At 42.7% G+C, this 25808-nt stretch overlaps 1 protein-coding gene across 1 annotated transcript; it reads right to left on the minus strand.

The window, feature by feature from the left end:
- Nucleotides 1-3462: 3462 nt before the first annotated feature.
- Nucleotides 3463-25579, minus strand: LOC106600418 (phospholipid phosphatase 3). Its single transcript, XM_014191742.2, has 6 exons — nucleotides 25055-25579; nucleotides 11449-11606; nucleotides 8101-8381; nucleotides 7800-7857; nucleotides 7394-7570; nucleotides 3463-5109 (listed from the first exon to the last, which is right to left on the minus strand). The coding sequence occupies exons 1-6, from the start codon at nucleotides 25194-25196 to the stop codon at nucleotides 4981-4983; spliced, it is 945 nt and encodes a 314-aa protein (XP_014047217.1). The 5' UTR covers nucleotides 25197-25579; the 3' UTR covers nucleotides 3463-4980.
- Nucleotides 25580-25808: the final 229 nt, after the last annotated feature.

Consider the following 25808-nt stretch of genomic DNA (forward strand, 5'->3'; position numbering starts at 1 on the left):
ATAACTAGAGTAAGCACGTTTTCCAGCTTATAGACTCCTTGCTGACACACTGTCAAATCTACAGTTACAGCTTTTTCTCTCAGACATATACAGTACTGTGCAAAAGTTATAGCCAGGTGTGAAAAAATGCTGTGAAGTAAGAACGCTTTCAAAAATAGAAAGACAAATCTAAATCATATCCATATTTGGTGTGACCACACTTTGCCTTCAAAACAGCATCAATTCTTCTAGGTACACTTGCACAAAGTCAGGGATTTTGTAGGCATATTAGGAGATTTGTTTAATCATTCACCAAACAGGTGCTAATGATCATCCATCTAATATGTAGGTTGAAACACAATCATTAACTGAAACAGAAACAGCTGTGTAGGAGGAATAAAACTGGGTGAGGAACAGCCAAACTCAGCTAACCAGGTGAGGTTGCTGAAGACAGTTTACTGTCAAAAGTCATACACCATGGCAAGACTGAGCACAGCAACAAGACACAAGGTAGTTATACTGCATCAGCAAGGTCTCTCCCAGGCTGAAATTTCAAGGCAGACAGGGGTTTCCAGATGTGCTGTCCAAGCTCTTTTGAAGAAGCACAAAGAAATGGGCAACGTTGAGGACCGTAGAGGCAGTGGTCAGCCAAGGAAACTTACTGCAGCTGATGAAAGACACATCACGCTTACTTCCTTTTGCAATCGGAAGATGCCCAGGAGTGCCATCAGCTCAGAATTGGCAGAAAACAGTGCAACCCTGGTACACCCATCTACTGTCCGGAGATGTCTGGTCAGAAGTGGCCTTCATGGAAGACTTGCGGCCAAAAAGCCATACCTCCGACGTGGAAACAAGGCCAAGCGACTCAACTATGCACGAAAACACAGGAACTGGGGTGCAGAAAAAGGGCAGCAGGTGCTCTGGACTGATGAGTCAAATTTTGAAATATCTGGCTGTAGCAGAAGGCAGTTTGTTCGCTGAAGAGCTGGAGAGTGGTACACAAATGAGTGTCTGAAGGCAACAGTGAAGCATGGTGGAGGTTCCTTGCAAGTTTGGGTCTACATTTCTGCAAATGGAGTTGGGGATTTGGTCAGAATTAATGGTCTCCTCAATGATGAAAAGCACAGGCAGATACTTATCCATCATGCAATACCATCAGAGAGGCATCTGATTGGCCCCACATGTATTCTGCAGAATGACAACGACCCCAAACATACAGTGAAAGACATTAAGAACTATCTTCAGCGTAAAGAAGAACAAGGAGTCCTGGAAGTGATGGTTTGGCCCCCACAGAGCCCTGATCTCAACATCATCGAGTCTGTCTGGGATTACATGAAGAGAGAGGAGCACCTGAGGCAGCTTAAATCCATAGACGAACTGTGGTTAGTTCTCCAAGATGTTTGGGCCAACCTACCCGCCGAGTTCCTTCAAAAACTGTGTGCAAGAATTGATGCTGTTTTGAAGGCAAAGGGTGGTGACACCAAATATTGATTTGATGTAGAGTTTTCTTCTGTTCACTCACTTTGCATTTTGTTAATTGATAAATATAAACTATTAACATGTCTATTTTTGAAAGCATTCTTACTTTACACCATTTTTTCACACCTGCCTAAAACTTTTGCACAGTAGTGTATATAGAGTACCAGTCAAAGGTTTGGACACACATACTCATTCAAGGGTTTTTCTTTATTTTGACTATTTTCAACATTGTAGAATAATAGTGAAGACGTCAAAACTACGAAATAACACATATGGAATCATGTAGTAACCAAAAAAGTGTTAAACAAATCAAAATACAGTACAAGTTAAAAGTTTGGAAACATCTACTCATTCCAGGTTTTTTTAAATAAAAATGTTCTACATTGTAGAATAATAGTGAAGACATCAAAATGATGAAATAACACATATGGAATCATGTAGTAACCAAAAAAGTGTTAAACTGCTTTGCACACCCATGGCATTCTCACAACCAGTTGTCACCTGAAATTTCATTTAACAGCTGTGCCTTGTTAACAGTTAATTTGTGTAATTTCTTTCCTTCTTAATGCGTTGGAGCCAATCAGTTGTGTTGTGACAAGGTAGGGGTGGTATACAGAAGAAGGGCACCCTAAAAATTACTTTTCACTATTCATGATTCAATCAGGATTATCCGTAATCATGTTAGCATCCACATTAATGTAGAAGTGCTTATAAACATATTCTATTCTTATTTACATTATAAGTGACTCCAAAATGACACAATACATTATTTAACATTAACTTCTATTGGGCACAAAATAATCTGAAACACAACCAAAACAAACAACAAATGCATCCAACAAATATATAGAGTCATATCCTTGATGTAGTCATTGAATGTTATGAATATGCGACCAATTCTTAACTTTTTACTACATTAATACAAATATAAGTGAATTTGTCCCAATACCTTTGGTCCTCTAAAGTTGGGTGACTATGTACACAAAGTGCTGTAATTTCTAAACGGTTCACCCGATATGGATGGAAATACCCTCCAATAAAATCTGACAGTCTGCACTTTAACCTCATAGTCATTGCAGAATTGCACTCACTGTCGCAATAATTTTGGAATAATTTTGGAATGCACTGTACATTATTCATCCATTTGCCATGTTAAATGTGGGGTCTGAAATTGTCAACCTTGATAAAGATGAGCAAAAATGACTGCTCTATTTTAATGTCATCAACAAATGTTAACGACTGGAGTTTGCTAAACGGCATTGGCACTTGGATTGGAACCGGTGCATTGGTCAGATGACATGAAAATAGAGCTCTTAGGCCACGGACAGCAGTCATGGGTTTGGCATCGAAATGAGAATGCATAATCACAAAAGAACCCCATACCTAATGTAAAATATGGTAGTGGATCTTTGATATTATGGGGATATTTTGCTTCCTCTGGTTAAGGTCAACGGCATCATGAACTTTACCCAGTACCAGGACATTAAGCCCAAAACCTGGTGAAAGTTGTTATTTTTCAGCCACTCTGAACCTATGACCAGAAACACCTGAACCTGTTTCTCATTTGAGTATGGATTCTTGAAAGATTGAATACTAGCATATGGAACAATCTACAGATGAGGCATTTTTTTCAATTAATAGGAATTGGAATTGTAACATGGAGCTCTATCAGCCCAGCAAAGGGCTAGTCTTCCAAGAGTCACATTCTCATATGGGAATGTACTAATTTGCCACTGGGGCATACTCACCAAGTATGTTCCATATTATTCCAGTATACCACTCGGGATATGGGTTAAAACCTGGAATGCACACTATTTCCCCTTCAGGAAGTAAAGCACGGAACGGAACTCCACCATAGAGTCTAGAACCTACGCCCAGATCTCACCTTCGCACGCAAAGTCAGAGAGAGCTGCTCAGCTTCATTATCAACTGCCTGTAATTTTTTTATTTTATGGCTTTGTCCCAGTCAAAGTGAGGAAGGACACAAAAAAAAAGAACAGACACTTTTAAAATAATTTGTTTTTATTATTACAAAGCACATCATCTATAATACATTTACAGTATATGGCTTATATTTTCATTGTACAATATACAAAAAAAAGGACAATACAAAAATAAGGTATTTTAATATAAAGCTGTCTTCTTGAAAGCTATTTCACAAAAGTTTGAATACTCACAACACAAATTGTCTTTTCACTGAATGACTTTTGTCAATCACTGCTTATTTAAGCAGCACTTACACAATTACACAGGTATCGACACGTCAACATTCATAGTGGATATTTCATGAAAACGTAGGTAAATGATATTGTACATAATTCTATGATACAAAAATGTTCTTTACATTACAAAAATAAACAGATATTGCTGTTTGGTTGCAATGACATGGTAGGACAGAGCATACTATAGTGTCACAGGGAAGGGGTTCTTTTTTCTGAAGTTGGCACAGTTTATGTGAATCACTAGAAAATGTTTCACACAGCTAGTCTATGAAAGTATAATTCCACAGATTTCCTGTTTTTAATATAAACGTCTGTTGAAGCAGCCTTACGTTTGCACGCACGCACGCACGCACGCACGCACGCACGCACGCACGCACGCACACACACACGCACACACACACACACACACACACACAGTATAGACATGACATTCAGATACTTGCACACTGACAGACACATACATACACACACATGCACACACACTCTGACCTAATACTTGTGATCAGTCATCTGGCATACACAGTCACTTCATTACAGGGCTCAGTGGAGGCTCGTCCCAACCAGCAAAAAGAGGCCCAAATCCCTCCCTCTGTAGTCTCCATCTACAGTGTATATATTTCTATACAAACTACATTTCAGGAGACCTAAAAGCTGGTTTTAATACAAAGCTTTACAGAAAAGCTTCACTTCAGTCATTCAAGTGGTGACAATTAAATTAAATATTGAGTTTGAATATAGTGCTATAGCTCGAACTTATAACAAAGGTTATTTATAAAAGAAAAAACATCCTTCCTGTAATCAAGGAATTTGTTCCTGTTCATGAGTTTGTATCTCATATGCACAAAGTATGTGTGTGATGGTATTATTAGCCAGTCTCCATGGTGCCTGAAGCCAAGCAGACATTATCACGTTCCACAGCTGTTCGTTTCCTTCTCTCCTTCCTTCGTGATTCTGTCTGTGAATCTTCCTTGTCTGCAGATCCAGATAAAGTTACTCTGCAAAGCACCAGGTTTGATATAGAGACGTTGGGTAATTAAAGCAAAATATGAATTCTCTCCCCACACTCTTCCACATTCACATGTCAGATGAGATGGTGAGAAACATGGATGTTGCTGGCTGTTCAAACGGCGTGTGTGTGTGTTGTTTGTGTCTCTCCTCTTCTTTCCAAAGTAAGTTCTCCATAGCTCATTATTTCTCTGTGCCTTGCAGACATGTCAGTCTTGCTGCTTTGGATGTTTAACATATCCAGTACAGACCAGTAGGTGAAATAAGGGATATTTAAAACCTAGAGTGGTCTCTACTATGCCATGGTGATGTGGTTGCTCCTCTCTCTGATGTCTGCCGTGGGGTTGTTGGGGTTCTTTAATGGTGTCACTGGTAGAGCTGAACTTCTGCCTTTGGGCTTGAACAGGTCAGATACGAAAAACACCTGAGGGATTGGAAAGAAGAAGAAAAAAAGGTCAATATCGTCCATGTTTTAGAGCGCTTTCGTAAAGTATTCAGACCCCGTGACTTTTTCAATATTTTGTTATTCTAAAATTGATTAAATAAATTAAAAAATCCTCATCAATCTAAACACAATACCCCACAATAACAAAGGGAAAACAGATTTTTTGAAATCTTTGCAAATGTATTCAAAATAAAAAACTGAAAGAACTCATTTACATAAGTATTCAGTATGTTGCCACCCCCGTGCTTCACGGTTGGGATGGTCTTCTTGGGCTTGCAAGAATCCCCCCTTTTCCTCCAAACATAACGATGGTTATTATGGCCAAAGAGTTCTATTTTTGTTTCATCAGACCAGAGGACATTTCTCCAAAAAGTACTATCTTTGTCCCCATGTGCAGTTGCAAACCGTAGTCTGTCTTTTCTTATCGCGGTTTTGGAGCAGTGGCTTCTTCCTTGCTGAGCGGCCTTTCAGGTTTTGTCGATATATGACTCGTTTTACTGTGGATATAGATACTTTTGTACCTGTTTCATCCAGCATCTTCACAAGGTCCTTTGCTGTGGTCTGTATTTTTCGACCAAAAGTACGTTAATCTCTAGGAGACAGAACGCGTCCCCTTCCTGAGCGGTATGACGGCTGCGTGGTCCCATGGTGTTTATACTTGCGTACTATTGTTTGAACAGATGAACGTGGTACCTTCAGGCGTTTGGAAATTGCTCCCAAGAATGGACCTTTTTTCTGAGGTCTTGACTGATTTCTTTTGATTTTCCCATGATGTCAAGTGCCTTGAAGGTAGGCCTTGAAATACATCCACAGGTACACCTCCAATTGACTCAAATGATGTCAATTAGCCTATCAGAAGCTTCTAAAGCCATGACATAATTTTCTGGAATTTTCCAAGCTGTTTAAAGGCACAGTCAACTTAGTGTATGTAAACTTCTGACCCACTGGAATTGTGATACAGTGAATTATAAGTGAAATAATCTGTCTGTAAACAATTGTTGGAAAAATTACTTGTGTCATGCACAAAGCAGATGTCCTAACCGACTTGTCAAAACTATAGTTTGTTAACAAGAAATTTGTGAAGTGGCTGAAAAATGAGTTTTAATGACTCCAACCTACGTGTATGTAAACTTCCGACTTCAACTGTAAAGCCCCACAGTTGACAGTGCATGTCAGAGCAAAAACCAAGCCATGAGGTCGAAAGAATAGTCCGTAGACCTCCGAGACAGGATTGTGTCGAGGCATAGATCTGGGGAAGGGTACCAAACAACTTCTGCAGCATTGAAGGTCCCAAAGAACACAATGGCCTCCATCATTCTTAAATGGAAGAAGTTTGGAACCACCAAGACTGCCCGCCTGGCCAAACTGTGCAATTGGTGGAGAAGGGCCGTGGTGAGGGAGGTGACCAAGAACCCAATGGTCATTCTGACAGAGCTCCAGAGTTCCTCTGTGGAGATAGGAGAACCTTCCAGAAGGACAACCATCTCCGCAGCATTCCACCAATCAGGTCTTTATGGTAGAGTGGCCAGACGGAAGCCACACCTAAGTAAAAGGCACATGACAGCCCGCTTAAAGTTTGCAAAAAGGCACCTAAAGGACTCTCAGACCATGGGAAACAAGATTCTCTGGTCTGATGAAACCAAGATTTAACTCTTTGGCCTGAATGCCAAGTGTCACGTCTGGAGGAAACCTGGCACTATCCCTAAGGTGAAGTATGGTGGTGACAGCATCATACTGTGGGGATATTTGTCAGCGACAGGGACTGGGAGACCAGTCAGGATTGTGGGAAAGAAGAACGGAGCAAAGTATAGAGAGATCCTTGATGACAATCTGCTCCAGAGGAGCTCAGGACCTCAGATTGGGGTGAAGGTTCACCTTACAACAGGACAATGACCCTAAGCACACAGCCAAGACAATGCAGGAGTGGCTTCGGGACAAGTCTCTGAATGTCCTTGAGTGGCCCAGCCAGAGCCTGGACTTGAGCCCAATCGAACATCTCTGGAGAGACCTGAAAATAGCTGTGCAGTGACGCTGCTGTAGATTGATGTGGGGGAAAAAAAATGTAATACATTTTAAAATAAGGCTGTAACGTAACAAAATGTGGAAAAAGTCAAGGGGTCTGAATACTTTCCAAATGCACTGTATATGCAGTACTATATCATCCTATCTAGTAAATCATAGCTATAGTACATACTATGCATTATATGCAGTAAAGTACTATGTAGTTATGGGGACATAGTAAAGACTAAGTCCAAATACTCACTATGCTGTAGGCCACCAGGGCTCCCTGTGCGAAGCCAGCCAGGACGTCGGTGGGATGGTGCTTGTGGTCAGAGACGCGGGACAGGCCGGTGTAGAAGGACATCATGATGAGGGTGAACTGGGTCAGGGGGCGCAGGAGACGGGCTCCACGCCATGTGAACCTGGACTGCAGGTAGAACTGGGAGATTGGGAGAGATGGGTAATGAATCAACACAGGGCGACAGCTAGAGTGTGTGTGTACAAGTGTGTGTGTGTGTGTGTGTGTGTGTGTGTGTGTGTGTGTGTGTGTGTGTGTGTGTGTGTGTGTGTGTGTGTGTGTGTGTGTGTGTGTGTGTGTGTGTGTGTGTGTGTGTGTGTGTGTGTGTGTGTGTGTGTGTGTGAGGTTAAGACACATAACAGTAACTCACCACCAAATACAGCATGGTGTACATGGAAAAGGACGCATGGCCAGAGAAGAACGACTTCCTGAAAAGGACACAATGTTGTTACTATAGCAATTAGAAGATTACTGCACAGGTAAGACCAATGCAATGCCTTTCGCCTGGATATTGAACAAAGCATTCACTTTGTATGAAATCAAATATCCGGTACCACTTCAAACGAAACATAACTTATAGGCTACGTTTCTTTATAGAGCATTCATAAAGTCTTCATAAACACCACATAGATGCTTCCCAATCACAATAGAGTAATCTCAGAGTAATGTACCTGGCTTCCTGCACTTTGCTCTCGGGTCCATTACACTGGTAATCTGTGATGTAGCCCAAAGAACAGTTGATGGTGGACCAGTCGGGCCTACACACGTCCAGGAAGTGGGGTCGCATGCGGCCCACCGATACCTTGGCAATGTCCGTGAACGATTGACTGACGGCGCAGCCAAAGATGAACACGCCCACCTGCTTGTAGAGGGCGGAGATGTAGGGGTTCCCTACGAAGGACTTAGAGCCCTCGTTCAGGTAGTAGATCATGTAGCTCTCACCAATGATGATCTGATGGGGGAAGGAACAAGGAGAGGATACAGTCATGTCATCTACAGCACAAAGATGGCCACTGTGGCAGTCAAATGGTGATTGGTGGAACCGGAGTCTACAGCGGCCATCTTTACAGATGACATGACTATATCTCTTAGAGATGATGATCTGGCAAGAGGGATAAAGGAGAGGTTACAGTCATGCAGAAGCAGAAATGCACATCTCTATATGTACTGTATATATGGCTCAGCAGTCATGTCATCTACAAGGATGGCCACTGAAATGATATTGTTACTGTTATGTAGTTCCTAATTACTGTCAGAGTAAATATCAGTACTTCATTGTTTCATTGTTATTATGTCTCATTTCAACAAAACTGAACTGCTTATTCATTTCCTTAATGATAGAGTATGATAGAGTATCAGACATCTGGTTTTCCAATATATATTTGGAATTCAGTTAAACACATCAGTAAAACAGCAGAGACTGATCAGAGAGTATAGAGCGACAATACTAGGAGTAATCAGAGTATAATATTACAACGATAATATGAGCTGAGGGAAAAAAATACTTACATCAAAGACTTTCAAATATTTGACTCTATTTTGGAGGAAAAAGGTCAATCAAAAACACTCCAAACCTAACCCTTGGTTAGCACCACTAATATCAAAGACAAATTGCATAACGTTCAGTGTAGCTATGTTGAGGGTGAGGGTGAGTGAGTATGTGAGTTGTGGAAAGCACATGCAGAGGTTTTCAGTAAGTGGGTAAATAAACAAACGTATAAAACCGATGATTGACGTGCCGGACATACTTAGGGCCGGGGGACGTGGACCTGACTCCAATAACTCGCTACAGCTGTTCAAGCTCGAATGCCTTTCCCTTCCCCACCCCCCTCTAGTCCACCTCCTGGCCACAGATAAATGGGAGAGAGGGAGTGAGTGAGGAGAGAAGGAGAAAGAGCTTGAGGTTTTATAGAGGGAGGGAGTGAGAAGAAGAGGGAGGGAGGGAGAGTGAAGAGAGGGAGGGAGAAAAAGAGTGAGGGAGAGGAGGGAGAGAAGGAGGGAGGGACAGAGGGAGTCAATGGGGAGAGACAAAGTGAGAGGGGCAGAGTGAGAGAGGGAGGAAAAGAGCAAGGGAGAAACAAGAGGGAATGAAAAGGGAGAGAGAAAGGGAGGGACAGCGAGGGGGAGGGCAGGGGCAGTACTTCTGGTTTCAACCGGGAGAAACGCTGAGCTAGGCGATATGTCCGATTTTTTGGTGGCCAGACTCTGCCAGAGCAGACACACATTGGGGGCACGTTTGTTTTTGACCGCGCCAGCTCACTCGTTTTCGCAGGGCTCTGATTTCACAAGGGGATGTCTGGGTGTTTTCTTGTTAGCATCTCGGTTTCATTGAGAAATTCTTGTCAGGGCAGAAAAACGGCTCATTTCGATAAGAACACATTTGGGGGAAGGTCCTATAGGGAGATTGAACAAGCTGATAACATGTATGTTTTTCTTTTTTCATTTCTCTCTCGCCACCATGGAGCCCTTTAGAGCCTGGTTGATCCAACCCAGCTGCTTCATGGGAGAGAAAAGAACACATCTGTTTCTCATTGTGTAAGAACTGAGAATATATCAACTATGTGAATGAATGAAACGGCTTTGTATTAACTTTGTGTAACTGTTAAAGTTGTAACCTCAGAGATATTCAAAGGGAGGAAGAGGTTGTCTCGTGCCTTGTCTCATAAATGTCTAGTCGTCACACAAATTATACAATTATAAAATGTTAACTCCATCACTCCCAGAGTCGTTTTTTTTGTTGTTGCAGAGATTTATTTTAAGACCCTTGGTCTATGGGGAAACATGGAATTTAGCGTCACATTCAGAAGAAGAAAAACTTCTCCTGTGCCATCCACCACATCTCTAGCCCTGTGAATTACAGTGTTTGTAATCGTCAAGTCAATACTTAATATATTGGCTTCATTGATATGTTGGCTTTATGTTGACAAAAGTCATATTGAATTGTGTTTGGTTGACAATGCAACCCAATCTCGACATTTAGAGAAGATGTATCTATTGATTGGATAGTTTAATCTCAGGCACTGGCTTAATCCTATTCTTTAACTATTATTTTTGGTTTAGTTGGAGCTAACAATCAAACATGTAATTTGTTAACTTGTCTACAAGTTAATAATCTATTTACTATATTGCAAAAGTGATATTGAATCGTGTTTGATGTGCAATGCAACCAATTGTCAACATTTAAAGGAAATGTATCTTTTGTGCCATTGACTTAGTCTTGCTTTAGTTCCAAGTTCTCAAGAAATGTATAATTGATATGTTGGCTTTTCCGTCTCCATCTCAACCAAAAATCTAAGTTAAAGAATATGACTAAATCAAATCACTTTATTTAGTCTACTTAACTTCGATTTTGAAAAATATATGGCAAATATAAATCCAAAATGGATAGTGTTAAGATATAGATGGGAGGGGTTGAATGGAGCTGAAGGGTGGGCCTAATAACAACAAAATAACAAATGTAAAACATACAGGGTCTGTAAAATGTATATAGGTTCAGAAATGTTGTGATATAGCACAGTTACAAATAGAAATCAAACTGGATGGACATCAGAAATAGAGGAAGGCTAGGACTAAAAACAAAATATAACTATTGTAAAATAGATTGTGTCTGTAAAATGTGTATAGTATGTATGTATAGTATTGTATGTATGGTTAATAGCATAGTGATAACACATTAGGAATTCAACAAACTTCTGGCTGTCTTTTTGAGTGGGTGAATAAAATCTCACTGATCAACGTCTCAACCAAATATTACCCAAATGCCCATGTTGAAATGACGCCCAGTGGGAACCCCACAACTGCCAGGACAGTGGGCAGCGTACTGTATAATTTAGTAGACACACAGTACAGTAAGTGTTGATGGTGCTGCACATTGCTGAGGTGGAAAGTGAGATGAACATAGCCTGAATCACAGATCTGTTTGTGCTGCCTTGCCAACTCCTATGGCAACTCATATACATATGAGTTGGCAAGACAGCATAAACTGATCTGGGACTAATTCGTGAGGTATAGTGACTTACAGAAAGGATGGTGATAAGAATGCCAGCAGCAGAAAGCACAGCGTCGCTTATGGTGTCTCCGTGTTTGGCCGGGTACTTGATGGACTCATCGTTGCAGTAAAAGCCTCGGCGGTAGGGCTGTACAGCACTAGTTTCTATGATCAGGAAAGGCAGGCCGGCTATGTACACACAGCAGTGGTGAGGCAGAGAGAGAGAGAGAGAGAGGGAGAGGGATAGATGAAGAGAGAGAGATCGAGGAGAGAGGGTCAATAAGGGGCTCCAAAAGGAGTGTCCACAGGTAGATGGCACAGCGATGGCTGGACAGGGAACATGGGGGTCTCACTTTTCACTCACATCTTTCCAGACTTGTTGTCTTAACTCAGATAGTTCTCAACCTAAAACCAATTACTAGGAAATAGTGGTTTAGGTCTCAATTCAGTATTGATGAGCCGAGTAGGAGTTAATTTTGTACCAATAGGGTTTGTATACTAGCCTTGGTGCCTGTCTGTTTCTGATTTCCCACAACTCCTTGTGGTTGTCATACCAACGTGTTTGGAAAATGTTTATAGACAGACCGACACTAAGGCTAATCCCATACTACTTCTAGGTTCATGAATGCAATCAATTGAATATAGCTCACCAACTGCTACATTTGTGAGGTGGCCTCGGCATATAGCCACATTCAGTGAATCTCTGGATGGAGTGAATCAGAGTCCCCTGGATGCGTTTCCTGTCCCTCCTGCTGCTGAACCATGCTAAAGATTTACGGAGATGATGGGCACAGGGAACCCCACAACTACCAGGACAGCGGTGGGCAGAGTGCTGTTCTTATAGGACAGGCTGATTCTGCTGTCATTGCAGAACAAGCCCCTCCGGAGGGGTGTGATGGGAAACTTGTGCAGAAAGACGGCAAGGAGCATCACTGCATGTAATCTGTAATCTGCCCAAGTAATCTGACTGGCATACAAACATACACACATCGCAAACACAACCTGTATTGCTGCAGTTAACCCACAACACCCACACACAGCTCTGGCAAGAACAAACAAACAAACACAGAAAGACACACCCACACACTTACCTGGGGTGCTTACCTGGAAGGTGACTGTTATGCAGTTCTCATCATAACAACATTGATAAACGCTCTCGTCACACAAATCTCAGCTGATAACATGTTATATTCATGTAATATCATGATACAGTGCATCGGTTGTCAAAATGGTGTTCTGACTTTGTGGCTGTGTTATCTAGTGGAAATCACTCTGTCATTTCCTGATTGCTAAAATGTTAACCTTTTCAGTTTATGCACTGAATAGTGTACTGTAGGGAATCAGAATTTTAGCAACCAGGATATGACAGAGCCCTTTCCACTAGATAAAGCAGCCACAAAGTCAGAACAGCTTTCCCATTTTGACAACAGATGCCACCCCGGCAGGAGAAATCAATAGGTGAGTAGTACTGTGAAACACTATCATCCCACTATTACTGCAGATATATTATGGACATTTTCTGAAATCACAATGCAAAAATAACATTTAAATCGTATGCGTAGCACCTTTACAGGGAACATTTATGCTCAAAAGCTATATTTTGGTCTTTTTTTCATTAGTCCACTGTTAATATAGTCCCAAACAGTTTTGCATGTAAGCAGTCAAGTTTTCAAGATATTGGACTTTCAAGAAGCAGTGTCACTGGCCATATCATCAAGATGATGAAAAATGACTTGACTGCTGACATCCTTACATTTTGGGACTGTATCAAGAGTCCCAAAATGAGAAGAAAAAAATATACACTGCTCCAAAAAATAAAGGGAACACTTAAACAACACAATGTAACTCCAAGTCAATCACACTTCTGTGAAATCAAACTGTCCACTTAGGAAGCAACACTGATTGACAATAAATGTCACATGCTGTTGTGCAAATGGAATAGACAACAGGTGGAAATTATAGGCAATTAGCAAGACACCCCCAATAAAGGAGTGGTTCTGCAGGTGGAGACCACAGACCACTTCTCAGTTCCTATGCTTCCTGGCTGATGTTTTGGTCACTTTTGAATGCTGGCGGTGCTTTCACTCTAGTGGTAGCATGAGACGGAGTCTACAACCCACACAAGTGGCTCAGGTAGTGCAGCTCATCCAGGATGGCACATCAATGCGAGCTGTGGCAAGAAGGTTTGCTGTGTCTGTCAGCGTAGTGTCCAGAGCATGGAGGCGCTACCAGGAGACAGGCCAGTACATCAGGAGATGTGGAGGAGGCCGTAGGAGGGAAACAACCCAGCAGCAGGACCGCTACCTCCGCCTTTGTGCAAGGAGGAGCAGGAGGAGCACTGCCAGAGCCCTGCAAAATGACCTCCAGCAGGCCACAAATGTGCATGTGTCTGCTCAAACGGTCAGAACCAGACTCCATGAGGGTGGTATGAGGGCCCGACGTCCACAGGTGGGGGTTGTGCTTACAGCCCAACACCGTGCAGGACGTTTGGCATTTGCCAGAGAACACCAAGATTGGCAAATTCGCCACTGGCGCCCTGTGCTCTTCACAGATGAAAGCAGGTTCACACTGAGCACATGTGACAGACGTGACAGAGTCTGGAGACACCGTGGAGAATGTTCTGCTGCCTGCAACATCCTCCAGCATGACCGGTTTGGCGGTGGGTCAGTCATGGTGTGGGGTGGCATTTCTTTGGGGGGCTGCACAGCCCTCCATGTGCTCGCCAGAGGTAGCCTGACTGCCATTAGGTACCGAGATGAGATCCTCAGACCCCTTGTGAGACCATATGCTGGTGCGGTTGGCCCTGGGTTCCTCCTAATGCAAGACAATGCTAGACCTCATGTGGCTGGAGTGTGTCAGCAGTTCCTGCAAGAGGAAGGCATTGATGCTATGGACTGGCCTGCCCGTTCCCCAGACCTGAATCCAAATGAGCACATCTGGGACATCATGTCTCGCTCCATCCACCAATGCCACGTTGCACCACAGACTGTCCAGGAGTTGGCGGATGCTTTAGTCCAGGTCTGGGAGGAGATCCCTCAGGAGACCATCCGCCACCTCATCAGGAGCATGCCCAGGCATTGAAGGGAGGTCATACAGGCACGTGGAGGACACACACACTACTGAGCCTCATTTTGACTTGTTTTAAGGACATTACATCAAAGTTGGATCAGCCTGTAGTGTGGTTTTCCACTTTAATTTTGAGTGTGACTCCAAATCCAGACCTCCATGGGTTGATAAATTGGATTTCCATTGATTATTTTTGTGTGATTTTGTTGTCAGCACATTCAACTATGTAAAGAAAAAAGTATTTAATAAGATTATTTCATTCATTCAGATCTAGGATGTGTTATTTTAGTGTTCCCTTTATTTTTTTGAGCAGTGTATATTGTTTTTGGGGTGGATTTTCCCTTTTATGACAGCAACTCCCGAAAAATCGAATAAACAAAATGAAGTGCACTGACTTGGCAGCCAAGAAAGGGGAAAATCGGTCATTGTTAGAATCTGTATCGTCCATCATACTATGAATAACCAACATCAAACGGGGGCAGCTAGTACTAAAAGGGCTGTATGGAATCCATCGCAGATAACTGATGTGGAAGGCTGAGACAAATGTGACTGAAAGGTGTTTTTGTCCAATCGAATTAGTGTATTTCACCACTTTTAGAGGTAAAACCACTTATCTAAAAAAAAAATAACAACAAACATATTGCATGAGAAAATATAATGCAGGCCAAGAGGACCAGTCATTTCCCTGAACTGGAGAGGAACTTTTACAGATGAAGGGGAAAAGTAGTAGCCAGGAGAGGACTCTCCAACCCCTTGAAAGAATTGGAAAGCTTACTCTCTCGATCACATCCAAGTGGACCTTTAACTGATGTTTGAAGCTTTGAAGTGAACCCCTTGAATTATTTTGAAATGTATGAATACAAAGAAAGTCAAACATTTGATCTCTCTCTCTCTCATCCATCCCTAACCACTTTTCTCTCTGGGTAAAGGCTGAGGATGGGGTGAGGGTTGGGCGGAAGAGGTCAAACTGGGGGTGCTGGCCTGGGTCCTGGGTACTGCAGAGCTGAGGCAGGGGGTTTGATGTCTTCAAACCCAAATGTCAACACACGCCTTAGTGTGTTTGGCTCCCCTCGCCCTGCTCCCCTGCTCCAAGCTGCCTGGGCTTTGAAATCCCAGCTGGGAGAGGCTCATGTTACAGGCCAGTCTTTCTGCCTGATGGGAACCCCAGACCAGACCCTAAACACTCCTCCACTGGCCTCCCTCCCTCCCTCTCTCCCTCAAATCCAAGATTCATCAGTATTCACATTATTACCATTACGGTTTTTACTATTTATATTCAAGCCATTTGAAGCTTGGGGTTTTCAGCGGTGTTAGAGCTCTAGTAGAGAGAAAACACACTTTAAGTACCGCCCGATCTTAACTGTGTGATCTGTCAGGCTCATGATGGGAGGGAATCAGCAGGCATTCCTCTCACAGCACAGTGCTTGGCAGCTTAGGGCTGCTGCTTGCTGATGTAGGGCAATGGAAAGAAAAGAGGGCCCTGGCTGCTGGGCTCAACACTGCTATGAATGTGAAAAGCATTAATCCCGGTGTTTTGACCTCCCTGACTGCCTTTATGCACATTAACAGATCCAAGACTCAGGCGGGCCGGAGAGTACAAAAGAGAGGAAGTTAAATACAAGTAAAAGATGTCTGACTCTCTCTCTCTCTCTGAGCTCATTAAGGAACAGAAACGCCACAGTCGGGTCCTGACCCCGAAACAGGTGACAGGAACAAACATGGAGTGAGTCATTTAAGATGTTACCAAGTCTGTTCTTCCCATGATTCAGCTGTGTTGTCTTGCCTCCGAGGCCCTCCACACACCCCCATGCCACCAGACAGTGCAGCATCAGCATTCTTCAAGGCATCTTGGGATTTCCCGTCTTCCTCCCTTCCCGCTTCGCACAAGCGAGGGGAAAACCAGTGCCCCACTAGTTGCCAACAACAACATCAGCCAAGAGGCATACGTCTAATGTATTAGCTACACTGACGCAAAGAAAACATAAAGCACTCCCTAATTGAAAATGGCATGAGTGAGCATGTAGGATTTTGTTTTACCAATATCAAAAGGGTGGTTTATTTCCCATTTGGCTTTTCTATCATCGTAGCGATCCCTATAAAGCCCCAGTAAGGTATAACCAAACAACTTCCTCGAAGTGATGAGTTAGTACTCAAACACCGGTCTGCTTTGCTTCCTCTCATGGAAAAATTGTAAGCGAGAAACATTTACCTTGAGCTTATTGGATTATAACAATTCTTAAGCATGCCCATAGGATTAATTAGAGAGTTTCAGTTTGGGCATTCAATTCCACTATGGAAAACACAATCAATGTTTGGGACAGGCAAATGGCAGCTTGCATTGAATGAATTAAATTCCGCATATTTTGGGGCATTTCGCATAACACCAGTTGCTGTAGCTAAAATAAACAGATACACATTTTCCACTTGCTGTCATTGCTCTCCCACTGGCATAGAAATGTAGACTGAATGTGTGAGGGAGTTGTGCTGCTGTATACACAGATGCAGTTGTGTTTTTACTTGTACCCTTGTGTGCATGGCAGTCAAGAGCCCCCACACAAACTACTCCCTGTCTGTCTGTCTCGTCGTGGTGCGGTGGCCAAACCCTATTCCTATGCTCTCCTAGTTCCACTGGCTACTGAGAGAGAGGAGAAGAGGGGAAAAGATCACATTTGCGTTGAATTGTGGTTTGCCAAAAATATTGGTGAAATGCTTAAAGAATCTGAGCTCCATGTAGTCTCAACATGTTTCCGATTAAATAAAACAATAAAAAGCCAAAATAGACATCCCAGTAAAAGTGTTTTTTTTCTCCCATTTGTCTCATTGAATAGTTAGTGATGTTTAACAGTCACGGTATAGCTGATTAAGCCCCCTTGAGCTTTCTGATGAGCTACGGCCAGGCAGCAGCAAATGGGGACATTATAAGGTGATTAGAAAACGTAAAACCCCACCTGCAACAACTTACTGTTCAACTAACCCCATTTAGCTACACACTTAACCCAGGGTTCAGCCTTGCACTGGGCCAGTGTTGGCCAAAACACAGTTGATTCAGTTCAATCTACAGGGAATAAAGCTAAAGTTTGGTTACACTTTATAATAGCCAAGTACCTCAACTCCACAATGATTTCATCTATGTATTTGAGCGCAGACTAGACTTTTTTTATTAACCTCTGACTCCTTCGAGTCGCTATGCAGTCGATACATAAAAAATTGTAATTCTTAAATCCTTACCGTGTACCTATGTTCGTCCTTTGTTGTTGCGTGCCTTTCTTTGTTTATTGAAATCCATACTTTTTAATAAAACGTTAATCAAATACAACTACAGACTGTTTCCTCATTGCTGTTGCTCTAAGATGCTCTAAGTTGTGCCAATTGAATCTCAACAAAGAAACAGTCTGTAGATTACCTTTTTTTTTGTATGGGATGAGATTACCTTTTTTTTGTATGGGATGAGTTTACCTTTTTTTTGTATGGGATGACAGGCCGTCATTGTAAATAAGAATTTGTTCTTAATTGACTCCCCTGGATAAAAAAAGGTTAAATAAAAAATAGTGACTCGAACGACTAAAAAACTCTAGCCTGCACTCAACTCCGTGGATGAAATCATTGTGGAGTTGAGGCACTTGGCTAACTTTATAATAATTTTGAATGAATAAGCCATTATAAATACTTTACAAATGCTTTATAAATTATACTTGTTAATTAATAGGATTATGAAGTGTTACCTAAAGTCCTGCCTGTTTAAAGTAATGCTATTTTGGCTATGATAGTCTTGGGGTATTCAAACACTGAGAGCAGGTCTGGACTCCGGCCTGGTCCTATAGTGTATGTATGTGCTGTAGCCAACTCTTTTATTGGTATGACAATAATATGACAACAATAAAAGTGTTGGTTACAGCACATACAGTATGGGACCAGGGCAGAACCTTATTGAGATATTGAGATCTAAATATAAAACTCTGGATAGGCTGCTGAGATTTGGGTCTGTAATCGTAAACTGTCTCAGAGTAGGAGTGCTGATCTAGGATCAGGTCCCTCATGTCCGTATAATCTTATTCATTATCATCTAAAATGCAAAACTGATCTTATATCAGCACTCGTACTCTGAGACACTTTATGAATACGGGCCCTGATTGTAAGCTGAGAGGAAAGTCCTGGTCTGGAGATGTTGGAACTCCAGTCAGAGTCACAGTGAGAATGGAAGCTGCCTTGGCCAGTAATTGCAAGTGTGCTTCCACCATTTCCTCCTTGCGGTCCCTCCCCTCAAACCACATCTTTAGACAGCTAAACACTGTTGGTTTGTTGACAGGCGTTTTCTGTGGGCAGGTACAAACACAGAGTGGGCAAAACTTACCCTCCTCCTTGTAAGAAAAATATATATATTCCCGCATTTGCAGGGCAATAGCGAGAAGGAGATGTTTGTTGACAGAACCTCTACTGACCCGTGATAACCTTATCAGAGACTATTTCAAACAGTTGTGAGGTAAGAAGTGGCCATAGATGTCCCATTGGACACAGTCAACTCAAGTCAGTGACCCTGTAGAACTTCAATACATACGTCTTCACCCCAGACTAGTAAATTCCACCTCTTTTCCACCCTCATCTATTATACATTTCAACAGGTCAAAGGATTCATACTTTGAAACTGTCAAGGGATAAAAAATGACTGGTCTCTGAAATGCATACAAAATCATATCACATGTTATGCTAAGGCGGTGTATGTGTAGGGGGCCTCCTGAATGGCGCAGCAGTCGAAGGCACTGCATTGCAGTGCTAGAGGTGTCACAACAGACCCGGGTTTGATCCCGGGCTCTATCACAACCAGCCGTGATCGGGAGTCCCATAGGGCGGCGCACAATTGACCCAGCGTCTTCCGTGTTAGGGGAGGGTTTGGCTGAGGGGGCTTTACAAGTAGGCCGTCATTGTAAATAAGAATTTTGTTCTTAACTGACTTTTTTCTCTCCACATTTTCAAACAGTCCATTTATATTTTCCAACGGGGCTATACATTTGGGTGAGGTTTTTTTCTCGCCTGAGTAGCCTCGCTTCACTGCCAAAAACCAAATGTAAACATCTAGTGTTCAGTGAAATAACAACACAATGTCAAATACAGGTAGCCTAGTCAAATAATTAACATCCAATCACATTAACCTTTACTCTCTCGCGGGAATTCCACTAACGGTCCGTATGTAGCCAAACGTAGCTGCTGCTCATTACATTTGCTCGAAAATTGATAAATGGTTAAACAAAGTAAGGCCTGCGTCCATAGAGACACATACCAGCTCTACTGGTAGTACTGCTACTACCAGCAGTACTACACCTGTCTACGACACAAGTTGTTCTGCTTCCACGAGCACATCCAAAGCTAGCATCAGTAATTCTACATTTGTTGTTAGCCCAGCTAGCATGGACACCGACAGTTGTGAATATGATGCAGCCGAAGAGCTACTGCCCCCTTACCTGGGAAAGCACCGAACAACAGACAGGGACGTTGGACAACCGAAGAGGTGCAAACATGATGAGAACTAAGATTGAATCGTACTACACAGTCTCTGACGCTTGTCGGATGTGGCAGGGCTTGCAAACATTACAGACTACAAAGGGAAGCACAGCCAAGAGCTGCCCAGTGACACGATCCTACCAGATGAGCTAAACTACTTCTATGCTCGCTTTGAGGCAAATAACACTGAAACATGCATGAGAGCATCAGCTGTTCCAGAAGACTGTGTAATCACGCTCTCCGCAGCCGATGTGAGTAAGACCTTTAAACAGGTCAACATTCGCAAGGCCGGTGGGCCAGACGGATTCCCAGGATGTGTACTGCGAGCATGCGCTGACCAACTGGCAAGTGTCTTCACTGACATTTTCAACCTCTCCCTGGCCGAGTGTGTAATACCAATATGTTTCAAGCAGACCACCATATTGCATGTGCCCAAGAACACAAAGGTAACCTGCCTAAATGACTACTGACCCGTAGCACTCACGTCTGTAGCCGTGAAGTGCTTTGAAAGGCTGGTCATGGCTCACATCAACACTATTATCCCAGAAACCCTAGACGCACTCCAATTTGCATACCGCCCCAACAGATCCAAAGATGATGCAATCTCTATTGCACTCCACACTGCCCTTTCCCACCTGGACAAAAGGAACACCTATGTGAGAATGCTATTCATTGACTTCAGCTCAGCGTTCAACACCATAGTGCCCTCAAAGCTCATCAATAAGCTAAGGACCCTGGGACTAAACACCTCCCTCTGCAACTGGATCCTGGACTTCTTGCCGGGCCACCCCACAGGTGGTAAGGGTAGGTAACAACACATCCGCCATGCTGATCCTCAACACAAGGGCCCCTCAGGGCTGCATGCTCAGTCCCCTCCTGTACTCCCTGTTCACTCATGACTGCACGGCCAGGCACGAGTCCAACACCATCATTACATTTGCCGATGACACAACAGTGGTAGGCCTGATCACCGACAACAACAACGACGAGACAGCCTATAGGGAGGAGGTCCGAGACCTGGCCATGTGGTGCCAAGACAACAACCTCTCCCTCAACGTGATCAAGACAAAGGAGATGATTGTGGACTACAGGAAAAAGAGGACCAAGCACGCCCCCATTCTCATCGATGGGGCAGCAGTGGAGCAGGTTGAGAGCTTCCAGTTCCTTGGTGTCCACATCACCAACAAACTAACATGGTCCAAGCACACCAAGACAGTCGTGAAGAGCACGACAAAACCTATTCCCCCTCAGGAGATTGAAAAGATTTGGCATGGGTCCTCAGATCCTCAAAAGGTTCTGCAGCTGCACCATCGAGAGCATCCTGACTGGTTGCATCACTGCCTGGTATGGCAACTGCTCGGCCTCTGACCGCAAGGCACTACAGAGGGTAGTGTGAATGGCCCAGTACAACACTGGGGCCAAGCTTCCTGCCATCCAGGACCTCTATACCAGGCGGTGTCAGAGGAAGGCCCTAAAAATTGTCAAAGACTCCAGCCACCCTCCTGTTCTCTCTGCTACCACACGGCAAGTGGTACCGGACTGCCAAGTCTAGGTCCAAGAGGCTTCTAAACAGCTTCTACCCCCAAGCCATAAGAATCCTGAATATCTAATAAAATGGCTACCCAGACTATTTGCATTGCCCCCCTCTTTACACCGCTGGTACTCTCAATAACTCTACCAACATTTACATACTACCTCAACTAACCGGTAACATTGACTCTGTACCGGTACCCCCATGTATATAGTCTCACTATTGTTGTTTTACTGTTGCTCTTTAATTACTTGTTACTTTTATCTCTTATTCTTATCCGTATTTTTTTAAATTGCATTGTTGGTTGGGGGCTCGTATGTAAGCATTTCACTGAGAGACGAGCTTAATACCTGTTGTATTCGGCGCATGTGACTAATAAAAGTTTGAATTGATTTGAGCTACATTGATTTGGGGTTCACTTATATTGGGAGTAGTGACTTTCTTCAGCCACAGTGTGTTATATGTGCAAAAGTACTATCTCATAACTCAATGAAACCTTCACTCTTGCGCAGACATTCAGAAACAAAACATGCCAATTTGAAAAATAAGCCACAGGAGTTATTTGAGCGATAATTAAGACGACTTTCGAGTAGTAAGACATTTATAAAAGCAACAGATACCATTAATAAGAAGGGGCTAGAAGTGTCTTATATGGTGAGCTACCGAGTTGCTAGGACAGGCAAGCCCCATACTATTTTGGAGGACTTAATTCTTCCTGCTGCTGCGGATATGGCTTGGACAATGCTGGGGGAAAAGGCCCAAAAAACTATACAGACAACGCCTTCATCAAACAACACTGTTTCACGACGCATCAGTGACATGGCAGGAGATGTTCTGAAACAATTACTGCTTCGCATACAAGCCAGTGAATTCTATGCGTTACAGCTGTTTTAGCCAACAGACGTGGCGGGCCTGGCACAGCGCCGACTAAATGTCAATTACGTTTATGGGGGGTCAATTAAGGAAGACATCCTCTTCTGCAAACCACTGGAAACCAGGACAACAGGTGAGGATATTTTTAAAGTACTGGACAGCTTTGTGACATCAAATGGACTTTGGTGGTCAAGATGTGTTGGTATCTGTACTGATGGCGCAAAAGCCATGACAGGGAAACATAATGGAGTGGTAACGCGTGTGCAAGCAGTTGCTCCCGACGCCACTTGGGTACACTGCAGCATCCACTGAGAGACTCTTGCTGCCAAGGGAATGCCTGACAACTTGAAAGACATTTTGAACACTATAGTGAAAATGGTTAACTTTGTTAAAGCAAGGCCCCTGAACTTTCTGCATTATACAGCGACCATGTAATGTTTTTACAACATACAGAAGTGCTCTGGTTATCAAGGGGCAAAGTATTGACAATTTTTTTTAAATTGAGAGACGAGCTTAAAGTTTTCTTTACTGACCATAATTTTCACTTGTTTGACCGCTTGCATGATGACGAGTTTCTCACACGTCTGGCCGATCTGGGTGATGTTTTTCCTCGCCTGAATTATCTGAATCTAGGATTACAGGAACTCTCCACAACTATATTCAATGTGCGGGGCAAAATTGAGCCTTCCCTGTAGCTCAGTTGGTAGAGCATGGTGTTTGTAACGCCAGCATGGCGTGTGCAATGCCAGGGTTGTGGGTTCGATTCCCACGGGGGGCCAGTACAAAAAAAATATATATGTATGAAATGTATGCATTCACTACTGTAAGTCGCTCTGGATAAGAGCGTCTGCTAAATTACTAAAATGTAATGATTAAGAATTTGGAGCTCTTACAGGTCTTTCCATCATTGTATGATTGTTTGTGTACAAATGAACTCAAGCTTACAGACCATGTCAAATGTGATATAGCAAAGCACCTGAGTGAGTTGGGTGTGCAATTATGCAGGTACTTTCCCAAAACGGATGACACAAACAACTGGATTCGTTATCACTTTCATGCCCTGCTTCCAGTCCACTTACTGATAAATAAAGTGCAAAATTATTGAATATTATTATTTGTGCCTGGTCCTATAAGAGCTCTTTGTCACTTCCCACGAGCCGGGTTGTGACAAAAACTCACACTCATTCTTATGTTTAATAAATGTATCGTATAGTAGGAGTGTGTGGCAGGCTCACAGTGATGGCAAAAAAACAACATTTCAGAGTGCGCTGACCCTGGTGCTAGAGGGGGTATGCAGCTGGAGGTTGAATGTTTGAAGGGATACGGGACTATAAAAAGTTTGGGAAGCACTGCTGTATATCATCACAATATATAATGTAGTTGTGTTAAGTCACCAGCAGACCAAAGACTATTAGACCTTGGACCAGAATACTTATTAGGGTCTTTGAGTTTGAAGTCTTTCTTGGTATGACTGATTCAGTCACCTTTGAAACTATGACAGTTCACCGCCCTAGTGTTTCTGAGTCTGGTGAGGAATCACTCACTCTAAGCTCAGTCAAAGAGTGAGAGAAACAGAAATAGAGAAATAGAAAGAGAGAGACACACAGAGAGAGAGAGAGACAAAGAGAAAGACATAGAGATAGAGAGAGAGAGACAGAAAGAGAGAGACAGAAAGAGAGAGAGATTCAGAGAGAGAGAGAAAGAGAGAGAGAGAGAGAGAGACAGAGAGAGACAAAGAGAGAGAGACAGAGAGACAAAGAGAGAGAGAGAGAGAGAGAGAGAGAGAGAGAGAGAGAGAGAGAGAGAGATGGTACTCAGTACATTAGCTGAACATATGGCTGACCTTCTCACCACTTTCCTTTAATTACACACCACACTCACATATACACACACCAAATATATTATGCCAGATGTCACTTCAAGAGAATTCCTGGTTTGATTGCCAGTGTGGGATGTGAGACATTATGGAAAATATTAAAACAGGCCAAATGAGTGCAACAGGAATGGGCGGACACCAAAGAAATATAGCCCTCTTGGAGCAATTGATCAATTGGCTTTTCCCCTTTGCCAGCAGAATATATTGCTGTACTGTGGGCGTGGGGCTTCACTGGGAACTCTGGCAAAATACTGTCATGATAAATCCTTGTCTTTCTGAGGAGGAACATCTTTTCAACTATTTTTGCTGTCTTGTATTAAAAATGGACGAAGGGGAAATGGAACCAGGAGTCAACAGAAAATGACAATAAAAAGAAGAAAACAAAGACATTTAAAAGGAAATTAAACAAACCCTTGAATCACCTTTATGTTGACTGACATTGCTCTGATATTGGATTGTTTGGATTAATTATTATTATTATTAGACTGACATTTGCATGAGTAGTTTCTGCCTTTGACATAATGATAGCATAAACACTCTAGCTCATCAATGATGATAATAAATAAACCAACAAGTCATATAACATTATGATGCTGTGTTAATCAACATGAATAAAATAATAAACAAAAACACAATACAGCAAACATACCATAACAGATAACCAGATTTTATGCAAATGTGAAACGGTGGACTATTTATATAAGAAAAATGTACTGCAATGTCAGACAATGTGACCTAATAATATAGCCGAATGTCTTGTCATATCTATAGAATGAAAAGGCCAGAAACACTCACCTAAAAACAAGCAGAAGAGATCCACACCGACCAGGAACTTTTTCCTGCTGTTGTCTTTACTGTTGTTGTTATTCAGGGAAGAACTTCCTCCGTTCCTTGTCTCTGGTGCCATTGTCTTCTCATATATTAAACAGCGTTGCATTTATAGGCCACTTCAATTTTTTTCCGAATAAACAAGTAGAGTGGCGAAGTTGCAGCTGCAGTCGCGTTAAATTCTCGTAAATTGAACTAGAAAGCGAAGCGGAGTGAGTTCTATAGTTAGTGTACCATCAGCTGAGAGATGATTCTGAATATTTTCCCATATATTGTGCTGATAAATTCAATTGAGATGTGACGATTGCCTTTAATAAGTTAACTGCAAGGGTTTTATTTCGTTCCCGTGTATTCTGCTCACTCACCCTGTGACTTTCGTTGTTGACTGTTGAGCAATTTCTAAGTTACTCCTAATAATCATTGAGGAGCACCGACTTTTAGTTGCGCTCCCACCTCCCGTGTCCGCCTCCTAAAGACCCACCTCCCCCTATAGTCCGGGGCCTTAGCTTTTAAAAAAATTATGAAACTATAAGGAGGCGGATACAAGCATGACATTTGGTAGAGATGCTCTTTGGGATGTTCAAATTGATACTAGAAGTAGGGGCGGTCCTGGGGGGGGGGGGGGGCAATGCCCCTGTGACAACAATTATGGACCCCCTTGTGGCCCCCCTAAATGTGGAGTATGAAATTTTATACATAACACATTTTTGCTATCGTTCTT

The sequence above is a fragment of the Salmo salar genome, chromosome ssa03 (assembly GCF_905237065.1).
Source record: "Salmo salar chromosome ssa03, Ssal_v3.1, whole genome shotgun sequence".
NCBI classification, from domain to species: domain Eukaryota; kingdom Metazoa; phylum Chordata; class Actinopteri; order Salmoniformes; family Salmonidae; genus Salmo; species Salmo salar.

What these genes read in the sequence shown, in the direction of transcription:
- LOC106600418 (XM_014191742.2), bottom strand. Translation starts at nt 25,196, where the DNA reads ATGCAACGCTGTTTAATATATGAGAAGACAATGGCACCAGAGACAAGG. An exon ending in TTCTTATCACCATCCTTTCT is followed by an intron (nt 8,382 to 11,448) that starts GTAAGTCACTAT and finishes TTCCCCCATCAG; the next exon opens with ATCATCATTGGTGAGAGCTA. An exon ending in ACACCATGCTGTATTTGGTG is followed by an intron (nt 7,571 to 7,799) that starts GTGAGTTACTGT and finishes CCAATCTCCCAG; the next exon opens with TTCTACCTGCAGTCCAGGTT.